Here is a 10,766-nt window from a genome sequence, read left to right as displayed (position 1 = left end):
GTCTAACTTAAGTCTCCATCCTGGGGCCTCTCCTTGGCCTGACCTGCCTTTTCTCGCCAGCCCAGCCTGCGCTGCTCCTTGGCCTGGCCCTCTCTCCCAACTGGGAGACTGGGCTCCTGGGCAGCCGCACCAAAATGCCACTTTCCTGAATAGTTCCTCACTGCTTCTGTGGTAGCCTTAGCACCCTGCTTAGGAGAGAAGACAGTAGTCGGGTCAGAACGAGCAGGATTTAGCCTCAATCTCCATTACCAACCCCTCCCCCGCCCCCTGTGGCATGTGGGCATTGGCCCGCACTGAGGCTCTCCATTGCCAGCTACAAAAGGCAGGGAGAATGTAGGTCTCTTGGCCCTGTCTCTTGCCTGTTGCCGCGGAAACCCCTTTCCTGACCTGGCCTGCAGCCCCTCAGAGTGAGTGAGGACAGTGAGGAAGAGGGAGTGGGGCCCAGGCAGCCGGGCCTTAACTATTAGGGTAGGTAATCTTTAACGAGTGTGGGAGCAGCTGACCAGAATTGGGGAGGAGCGGGGGAGAGCTTGGTCCCCCACCCCCACGTCTCCTGCCAAGAAGAAAGGGGCATTTCTGCTTTTGTACTAATGGGATTTGTCTCTAAGTGGTCCGTCCTGCAACTCCAAGGTTCTAAGTGCCCACAGGCCCCAAAACAGAGTTTCCCATATGGCAGAGTTTCCTTTAGCAAAATGGAGTGGGAGTTAGGTACATTCTCCAGGTCTCCCCTTTTCTCCTTTGCATTGATGGTAAGAAAGAAGGTTCTTTCAGTCGTAGGTCCTTCCAGAAGTCCCCAAGCGGATGGGTTATTAATGGGGCCAATACGTAGTATTTGAGTTGGACAAGAGATTACAACTGTGGCCTCTGCTAGTTTGTTACCTGGCAACGCTGCGGGAGGCCGAATATTTGGCATTCCCCTTGATGACAAGGAAAGAATATATTTTTTTTGGCTAAAACACTCCTGTGTCTTTGCTGCTCGGTAATTCCCACGTCTCTAGTTTTGCAGTTCCTAGGCCTCCAGCGATTGCTGGTGGTGGTTCTGATATGCTGGCCTTTGGGAAAGTGAGGGTGGGCTCTGCCCAAGCGCTCACTGGGAGAATGATCTTGTCTGGCCTTCCTTAGCTCCACTCCTCTCCCGGGAGCTTCTTGATTTTCTCACCCTACCTCTTAACTTTTCAGACCTTGGTGACTTGCCTGAACTCTTAGATTCCAGGGCAGATTATTTAATGATTGTTCAAAGTTCTGCAGACCCACCGGTGGAGTTATTAACGTGTTCTCCACTGAAGCTGGTTTCAACCACATCAGATAAAACCACTGCTGCCCCATCAGAGGTTTACCCCAGCCCCCAAATCCTCCATGGGAGCTTGGAGCCTCTTGTGCTGGTTCCATTCAGGGTATGAGGGGCTGGACACCGCCCTCTGGTTACTGGCAGCTAGGCTCTGTGACCTGCACTGGAGTTTACACTAATGTAAATGCATGTTTAAGATGCCAGTGGAGGGGCGCCTGGGTGGCTCAGTTGGTTGAGCGACTGCCTTCAGCTCAGGTCATGATCCTGGAGTCCCGGGATCGAGTCCCACATCGGGCTCCCTGCTTAGCAGGGAGTCTGCTTCTCCCTCTGACCCTCCTCCCTCTCGTGCTCTCTCTCATTCTCTCTCGCAAAAAAAAAAAAAAAAAAAGATGCCAGTGGATTGCACATTTTAACACAGTATGAAGTGTGAGCTTTTCCAGGGCAAGTTGCCCATTGCCTGGCAGAGATGCCACCCATGTACATTTGTGATGGTCTGGTGCAATCTGCTGGTGAGAATTCGCCCAGTCTCTGTGTGGCAATGCATCCCGGGGTGGGGGGGCGGGGATGGGAGCGAGCACATTTCATCCCAAGAGGAGGGGAGGGAAGGGCAGCAGCTTACTATAGACCAAATTGACTGTGACTTGACATTCACTTGTGACTTCAACAACTATTGTGTTCTCCTGTGTTTCAGGCAAGGTGCTGGGGACAGAGCCAGGGGTAAGAGGCAAAGATTTCTGCCCTTGTGGAGCCTAAATTCTAATGCGGGGACAGTCAGTAAAACAAGGTCGAAGTTGGCTAGTATGGAGTAAAGGAACATTGGCTAAGGGGAACAAATCGGGGCCAAGCAGGTGTGCGTGGAAGTTTGGATGGGGTGGCCAGCAAAGACCTGGAGTGAAGCGCTAAGGGAAGGAAGGAAACAGGCCGTTTGGTTGTCAGGTGCCAAGGCCATGCTGGGGGTGTCCCCCTTTGCTTGAGGGAGGAGTGCCTGCGGCTGGCACAGAGTTGGGGGGGGCAGTGACAGATTAGGCCAGGCCTCTGGGGGCCTTGCATTTTTGAGGACTTTGACCTTTACTCTGTGCGAAAGGGGAAGCTTTGCAGGGTTTTGAGAAGAGTATGGCCTGATTTACATTTTAACGGGAGCACTCTGGTTTCAGCGTCTTGGGGGGCTTGTAGTCCTGATCTGGCAAGAGATGGTGGGGCAAAAGAAAGAGAGAGAGAAATGGTGATGGGCACGTGGATAGTAGCACTGGGAGTGGTGAGAAGGGACTGGATTCTGATGTATTTTGAAGGAAGAGCCAATAGGATTTTTTGATGGTGCAGATGTGGGTGTGAGGGAGTGGAGTGGAGGATGACACCAAGGAAAACGCTAGAGCCTCTTCCAGATTGCTGCCCTGCCTTCTTGAGCTCCCAGGAATTGGGGGCTTCCCCTCACATCCTGCTGGGCCATGCTGGCCCATCAGCTTCTCTGCTGACCCGCGGCCAGGGTGGGAAAGTGGCAAAGCACTTACTCTTGGGGGGAGGCTGTCTTGGGAGAGACCTTCAGCCTTGAGTTTGGAGCAGCAGGCCGATCTCGAAACTGGGGACAAGTTTTGATATCCTTACTTGGTGTTGGGTGCTAGCAGTCCAGATGAGGAGGAGAATTGGCCTGTTGGGTCGCCTGTGACTGGTATAATTCCGTCCCACACTGTGACCAAGAGGACATGTGCAACATGGCTTCTGAAGATTTCATGGTGGCTGGCCCTTGGAAGCTGTCAGGGAGGCCCATGTACTGTTCCTTGGATTTCAGATTGCTTGTCATCATTTGTCACCCAGAGAGGGGCACACGACGGCGGTGTCTTTACCATATTGGCCGAACCACACACCAGGTCGCCAACTCTGATGTCTTGGGGGGTCCCCTGGAGGGTACATAATGGGCCTGGAATCAAGGAGAAGGTGTGCGTGAGCACCAGCTCAGTGTGGGGGAAGCAACTCATGCTTCAAGAAGAGACTGGAGGGGCGCCTGGGTGGCTCAGTGGGTTGAGCATCTGCCTTCGGCTCAGGTCATGATCCCAGAGTTCCGGGATCAATCCCAGTGTCAGGCTCCCTGCCCAGTGGGGAGCCTGCTTCTCCCTCTCCCTTGCCTTCTCCCTCTGCCACTCCCCCTGCTTGTTCCCTCTCTCTCTCTCTCAAAGAAATAAATAAAATCTTAAAAAAAAAAAAAAAAGAGAGACTGTATTTTTATGTAAAATCTCCTGGGTTGTTCTCCCCCCCACCCCGCCCCCGCCGCCCCCCGGTTCAAATTTTTAAAAAAAATCTTATTTCTTATTTTGTATTGTGGTAAAAACCACACAATAAAAATTTCCATCTTAACCATTTTTAAGAGTGCAGTTCAGTAGTGTTAATACTTTCACATTGTTGTAAAACCAATCCCCAGAGCTTTATCATCTTGCAAAACTGAAACTCTGTACCCATTAAACAACAGTGCCCCACCCCCTCCTCCCCCAGCTCCTGGCAACTCCCCACCCTTCCACTTTCTGTTTCTATGAATTTGACTACTCGAGATACCACCTGTAAATAAAATCAGACCGTAGTTTTCTTCTTGTGCCTAGCCTGTTTCAGTCCTCATAAGTCCTCCAGGTTTATCCCTGTTATAGCTTGTGTCAGCCTTTTCTTAATTTTTAGGGCTGAATATTCCACTCTCTATATACCCATTTAAAAAATAGTCCATTTGGGGGCACCTGGGTGGCTCAGTCGTTGGGCGTCTGCCTTCCGCTCAGGTCATGATCCCGGGGTCCTGGGATCGAGCCCCGCATCGGGCCCTGCTCAGCGGGAAGCCTGCTTCTCCCTCTCCCACTCCCCGTGCTTGTGTTCCCTCTCTCACTGTCTCTCTATCTGTCAGATAGATTAGTAGAATCTTTGGAAAAAAAAAAAAGTCCATTTAAAATTTACTGACGTTCTGGGTAAGGTACAGGAATTATGAAAAGCTTAGGCAGTATGGTTATTAATTCCTTGCATATTTATTATTGCTTCTAATTTATTATAAGAGTTACCGCCCAGAAATGTTAATCACAGCCGTACTGAAAGTGTTTGGGATGGGGTAATGCTGTCTGGGTAAGTATACCACATTGTAAGTCCACTGGCCGTCCAAGGGGAAACTGGCTTTGTGGAATTTGAAACAAAAGAACTTGAGCAGCAAAAGCTATTGAGGTAGGTCCCGATCCATCGCTATCACTAACCATGCCGGCACTTCCTTTTTTTTTAGCTTCCAAGCAAGTCCATGCACATTTGAGTGGTGGGGAGCCCAGTCTTGGAGAAACTTGGAATTAGGAACATTGTTTAACCTTTGGAGGGACGTTTCTCTTACCCTTCCTGGATTAGTTTCCAGAGTCCTCTTCTCTGGAAGGCTCATACCACATTTTGTTCATCCATTCGTTCCTTGATGGACACTTGACTTGCTTCCACCTCTTGGCTATTGTCAATAATTCTGCTATGGACATGAGTGTACAAATACCTCTTTGAGACCCTGCTTTTATTTTTAATTTTTTTTTTTTAAGATTTTATTTATTTGCGAGAGAGAGCATGAGAGACAGAGAGCATGAGAGGGAGGAGGGTCAGAGGGAGAAGCAGACTCCCTGCCGAGCAGGGAGCCTGATGTGGGACTCCATCCCGGGACTCCAGGATCATGACCTGAGCCGAAGGCAGTCGCTCAACCAACTGAGCCACCCAGGCGCCCAGTTTGTTTTTTTTTGAGAGTAGCTATCCTCATGGGTGTGAGGTGGTATCTCATTGTGATTTTCATTTGCACTTCCCTAATGATTAGTGCTATGGGGTGACTTTTCATATGCTTCTTGGCCATTTATATATCATTTTTGAAGAAATATCTGTTCAAGTCCTTTGCCCATTTATTAATTGGTTGTTACTGTTGTTGAAATCACCTGATTTTAAAACCTTGGTCACCAATCAATATATTATTTTTTAAAAACCCTGCCTGAGCAGGGTCATTTTTTTGTGATTGTTTGTAATTTTGTAATTGTTGGTAATTTTTATTTTATTTTTTAAAGTAGGCTCCATGCCCAGTGTGGGGCTTGAACTCAACAACCTTGAGATCAGGAGTTGCATGCTCTACTGATTGAGCCAGCCAGGCGCCCCAAGTCTCTGCTGCTTTGGCTCCCATGGCTGCTGACTTTTTTTTTTTTTAATTTAAGATTTTATTTATTTATTTGACAGCAAGAGAGTGAGAGCACAAGCAGGGGGAGCGGCAGGGAGCCTGATGCGGGACTTGATCCCAGGACCCTGGGATCATGACCTGAACTAAAGGCAGACACTTAACCAACTGAGCCACCCAGGCGCCCCACTCCTGACTCTGTTAATAGCCCTGCTTGCCCTCTCTCTCCATCTGTAGGTTTCCCCTCACATACTCACTCCTTGAGGCCAGGCACTGTTTTTCTGTTTCAGGAAGAGGTGCTTAGCATCTGGTTGTAAATAAGTGGGCCCTGTGTCCTCTGAGGGTTTGACAGCTGCAGGCACAGCAGGGAGGGCTGCCCGCTGTGATCTTGACATTGAGTTCTGCATGTAGGAGGTGTGTCCACAGCCCACAGGTTGCTGTGTGTGAAACCCAAAACTTGAGTGGAGCCCAGGTGAAGCTGAAACCTTCAGGACTGGCCCCAAATGAATTCTCCTTAGGGATTATGATTATGGCAGATTCAGTAGAGTTAAAAAAAACATCTTGATTAGCTCTCATGACATTAACGCTTAAGAGATGCTCTTAAAAACTAAGCTAGCTCTGCAACAGCCCAGTAGACTTTCTGCAGGTCCTAAAGCCCTTTATACTCAAGCTTTCAACCAGGTAAGGTAAAGGAATTTTGTAACTTGGGTCCCAAGGCCCCTTCGAATCCTGGAAAGGGTGGTAGAGTTGGGTGCACCTTGTTCTGTAGGGAATGGAATGTTTGGAGTCTGTTTGCTTTCCGTTTCTCTGCATGTGACCCACGAGGGTGTCCAGAGGCTGCGCTTGAACCAGAGACCTGGGATCTATCCTGACTTCTGACACAAGCCACACTCCCTGGGTCTCATTTTTCTTCCTAAATAATCTCTCAAATTCTTTTTAGGTTAAAAAAAAAATCTGTTTGCATATCCTTGAGAGATTATTTTTAGATTAAAAAAGATCTGTGCACATCTTTGGAAAGTGAGTCATTTTGCTGCACGTAATTCACCTTTTTCTCAGCGGGCTGGGGAAGTCAGCATGAATCACGGTGGTGGTGTGTGTTGTCGGACAGTGATATGTCTGGGGTTGTGGGGTTTTGGCCACTTCTGTTTTACATGTGCGTAGGCGGTCATGCTTTTTTAGTCTTGGCCTGCTTTTTACAGACTTCTGTCCCTTGCTGTCCACCTAGCGGTGGTCACTTCTTCTGACCATTGGTGTTTTTAAGTGAGCATCTGGGTCCCCTGTTCGGACTTGCTGTCTAATCTCTGGTGAGGTGAAAGACCCAGCACTCCATCTGTAAGGACTGTGCGTCACGTAAGAGTCCGTGGGCCCTGAGTGAGGGCTGAGGAGGCTCTGCTGGGGACAGAGCCCCACTCTTAGCTGTCCTCCTGCCTGCGTTCCAGCAGCGAGTGCGCTTTCTGGTGATGGAGGCCCGGCTGTAGGTGTCGCACAGATCTGCTTGCGCGACTCTGCAGTCACTGTCTCCTCCCGGCTGTGCATAGAGGCACGTGCTAGCGCGTGGGTACCTCCTCTGTCTGCTCCAGGCTGAGGCTCAACAAGCTCCCTCCAGGTAGCCTGCACTGATTTAATGCGGTGGGCCGTTTTCCTGAATTTTCTTTGGAATTCACTTCCCAGACTGTTGGTTTTTCTCATGAGTCAGACTTTGCTTGGAGAGCCTCCCCCGGCTCCTCTTGTCCTCAGCCATCTCCCTGGACCTTAGATGCTTCTCTGGCGGGACTGGCTACCCTGAGCCAGCTCGTATTGAGGGTTCTGAGTTCTAGTCCAGATGCCCTAAGCCACGCTTTCCATCGAGAAAGGTGTGACTCCTGGTAGATGTATTGTCTTCAAGCAGTGTAACCTGTGTCGGTCTCTTCTGCCTTCAGATTCCAGGGGAGAGGGTCTGACCGGCCAGGCTGGCATCCTTCTGGCCAGTCCTAGGTGGCCATCCTCAGCGGGGGATCCAGGCCCCCCAGGTGGCCGGGGAGCTGCTCCTGCTGAGGGGGACGGAACGTGGGGAGCTGGGCCCTGGCTGACACGGCTCCCTCCTTGGTGAAGGGCAGGTCCGGCCGGGGAGGAGAGGGGCTCCCCCACGAACCTCCCCGGAGGTGTGATGTGCTCTGTGTGCCCGGTCCCAGATGCCGACAAGAGGATCAAGGTGGCGAAGCCGGTGGTGGAGATGGACGGCGATGAGATGACCCGGATCATCTGGCAGTTCATCAAGGAGAAGGTAGTTCCTCCCAAAGCAGGCGGCTCTCCGCACGGCCTCCTGGGCCCCGTGTCCGGTCCCAGGGCTCACCCGCCACCCTGGTGGGCAGCAACAGCCTTTTTCTGTCCTTCCATCCACCTTTCTGTCATGGCCACACATAGTTTTCACGACGTCAGGCAGGGGCCCGGCCTCAGCCGTCTGTCTTGTGCTGGTACCAAAGCCCACATGTTTTCCAGAATGGGTGCACATTCAAGGCCCATCCTGTATCGGGTCCGTCTTGGTGCCCCACAGTCCGATGTGCGTTCTCCAGGGCGCGGAAAGAGCAGGGCCGGTGTGCCGGGCAGCGTGCACACCTCTCCTGGGCGGTTCAGGGACGTTATCTGGAGTCGTGGCTGTGGTGTGTCGTCGGACAGCGATACGTCCGAGCCATCGAGCCGTCCTGGCGGAGGGCTCCCAGCGTGGCTCCTTGGCTTCCCCAAAGTCGCTGCGGTCTGGATCTGCCTGGAGAACTTGTCCATGTGAAGACCCCTGTATTGTGTGTGTGTCCACAAGAAGGTCGAGAATTGCCACTTCTGAATGGGGAGGAGAAGGGAACCCACCGTACAGAGAAATCTAGATGCACTTGGGGTTGGGGTTCAGCTGAGTTGGTGGGCCATTGCGGTCCATGCTAGGGGCTGAGCCCTCCGAGGGGCCGCAGCCTGGTCTGCTGGCCTCTTTGCAGAGAGCCCTGCATCCTGGCAGCTTCTGCCTGGCCCCGCGGAGGAATGGCTGATCCCACCCTTCTGGCCGTGCTGCCCGCTTCCTCCACTGGCCTTCCCTGACTGGGCGTCCCGTGCCATGGCCCACACGTGCCCCTGAGTCACAGACATCTGGGCTGACGCCTTGCCCCGGTCATCTGTCTCTAGCTCATCCTACCCCACGTGGCCGTCCAGCTCAAGTACTTCGACCTGGGGCTCCCACGCCGTGACCAGACCAATGACCAGGTCACCATAGACTCTGCGTTGGCCACCCAGAAGCACAGTGTGGCTGTCAAGTGTGCCACCATCACCCCTGATGAGGCCCGTGTGGAAGGTGTGAGGGTGCGGAGGTGGGTGGGCCGGGGCAGCGGGGGCTGGGCCACGAACCCGGGAGACGGGAGCCCCAGGGGTGCCTGCAGATGAGGCTGGGCGGGGTGTTGTTCCCAGGCCCGTGGTGTCTGTGCTGTGCTGTGCGGCTCTGGCCAGGGTAGGGGTCGTTGGCAACAGCGAGCAGGAAGCTCATGCAGGCACAGTAAGGACGGCCTCTTTGGGCAGCCTGCCCCTCCGGGCTCCTGGACTGTTCTGCAGGCAGGTTTACGGACAGACCTTGGGGCCACCTCTGGCCAGCAGAGTGCTCTGTGTCGGGCTCACATCCTTCAGAGCCTCAGAGGGCGCTGGGGAGCACTGCTTGGATCTCACCACCCACTTGGCACCGCAACTCTGTCTCAGAGAGGTGCCCTCACCGGGCTTGGACTGGCTGCTGGGCCCTGGTTCTGGGACCACTTCCGAGGGTTCCGTGAAATAGGGCACCAGCGTGTGGACAAAGGGGCCGGGTTTGGAAAATTCGAGAAAGGGTAGCTTAGGGGCTCGCGGAGCTCTTTCTCTCTTGCTACGTCCTGCAGTGTGAGGGAGCTGGAAGGAGGCATTCAAGGCCCATTTCCCAAACGCTCCAGAGCTCCTCCCGTCTTTCGGGTGCAACCTGACCTTAGGCTGCTGGAATCATCTCCGTGCTAAACTCTTTTTGCAGGTTTTCTTTTATTTCTCCCGAGCCCCGGGATTTAGGCATCCCTGTTTTGTGGACAAGGAAGTAGGGAGTCACTGTCTTAATAATGTGGGCTGGACCCCGTGGTTCGTGGCAGTACCACGGCTAGAACAGCACGTCTGCTGCAAGGCCGGGGGCTGCCACGGCCGAACATGATGTGGGAGCCGCTTTAGGAAGAAGTTTATTTAATCCTCACCGCGACCCTTAGCAATCATTTCATTTTATAGCTCGGGTTAAGCCACCTGCGTAAAACTCACAGTTAGAGGTGGTGGAGTGAGACCCTGAAGCCAAGAAATCTGATCCCACAGCCCACACATTCATATTCTAGACATTCCCCAGGATGATTTCCAGGGCCCCCGTCTGGCCGCGTTCTTGCCTAGGGTTCAAATTTTGGTTGGAAGGTGGGGGCTGCAGCCGGGCCACTTCGTCTCTGTCCTCACAGAGTTCAAGCTGAAGAAGATGTGGAAGAGTCCCAACGGGACCATCCGAAACATCCTCGGGGGGACCGTCTTCCGGGAACCCATCATCTGCAAAAACATCCCCCGCCTCGTCCCTGGCTGGACCAAGCCCATCACCATTGGCAGGCACGCCCACGGCGACCAGGTTGGCCCCGGAGGGAGCTGGCCCGCACTGGCCTGGGACCCTCACCCGGACCCCCTGGCCAGAGCCGCGCTCTTGTCTCCGTAGTACAAGGCCACGGACTTTGTGGTGGACCGGGCCGGCACGTTCAAGATCGTCTTCTCCCCGAAGGACGGCAGTGGCGCGAAGGAGTGGGAGGTGTTCAACTTCCCCGCCGGCGGCGTGGGGATGGGCATGTACAATACGGACGAGGTGAGGCCCCGGCGCGCGGCTCCCCGAGCCTGGCCCCCCGCTCGGGCCGCTGTGGACTGCCGATTCTGACTGCCCCGCGACAGCGGCCTGAGGAAGCTCCGCGGCCTGCAAGCAAATGCATCGGGATGCGTTCAGGGGGACCCGCAATGTGCCTGGGGTGGAGTGGGGCGGGCGGACTCCTGCTTAGCCAGATGCTCCTGCTGTGCTCCTTCTCCGACACCCCGACTTCCTGTGTCTTCTCCGACACCCCGACTTCCTGTGCTCCTTCTCCGACACCCCGACTTCCTGTGTGTCTTCTCCGACACCCCGACTTCCTGTGTGTCTTCTCCGACACCCCGACTTCCTGTGTCTTCTCCGACACCCCGACTTCCTGTGTCTTCTCCGACATCCCGACTTCCTGTGCTCCTCCGACACCCCGACTTCCTGTGTGTCTTCTCCGACACCCCGACGTCCTGTGTGTCTTCTCCGACACCCCGACTTCC

General features: G+C 53.6%; 1 protein-coding gene across 1 annotated transcript in view; it reads left to right on the top strand.

Annotated features, from left to right (window-relative positions):
• The window catches only part of IDH2 (isocitrate dehydrogenase (NADP(+)) 2), an 11,192-nt gene extending 432 nt beyond the window's left edge, over positions 1–10,760 (top strand). Inside the window, exons 2-5 of the mRNA XM_081831698.1 lie at positions 7,604–7,695; positions 8,580–8,745; positions 9,896–10,056; positions 10,141–10,760. Coding sequence (XP_081687824.1) covers positions 7,604–7,695; positions 8,580–8,745; positions 9,896–10,056; positions 10,141–10,353 — 632 coding nt within the window. The 3' untranslated portion in view covers positions 10,354–10,760. The remainder of the gene's footprint in view (positions 1–7,603; positions 7,696–8,579; positions 8,746–9,895; positions 10,057–10,140) is intronic.
• Positions 10,761–10,766: the final 6 nt, after the last annotated feature.

Source organism: Leptonychotes weddellii, chromosome 9, assembly GCF_054177405.1.
Source record: "Leptonychotes weddellii isolate Sample4059 chromosome 9, ASM5417740v2, whole genome shotgun sequence".
Lineage (NCBI taxonomy): Eukaryota > Metazoa > Chordata > Mammalia > Carnivora > Phocidae > Leptonychotes > Leptonychotes weddellii.
The sequence above is the reverse complement of the archived record's forward strand: the minus strand, read 5'-3'. Positions and strand labels throughout refer to the sequence as shown.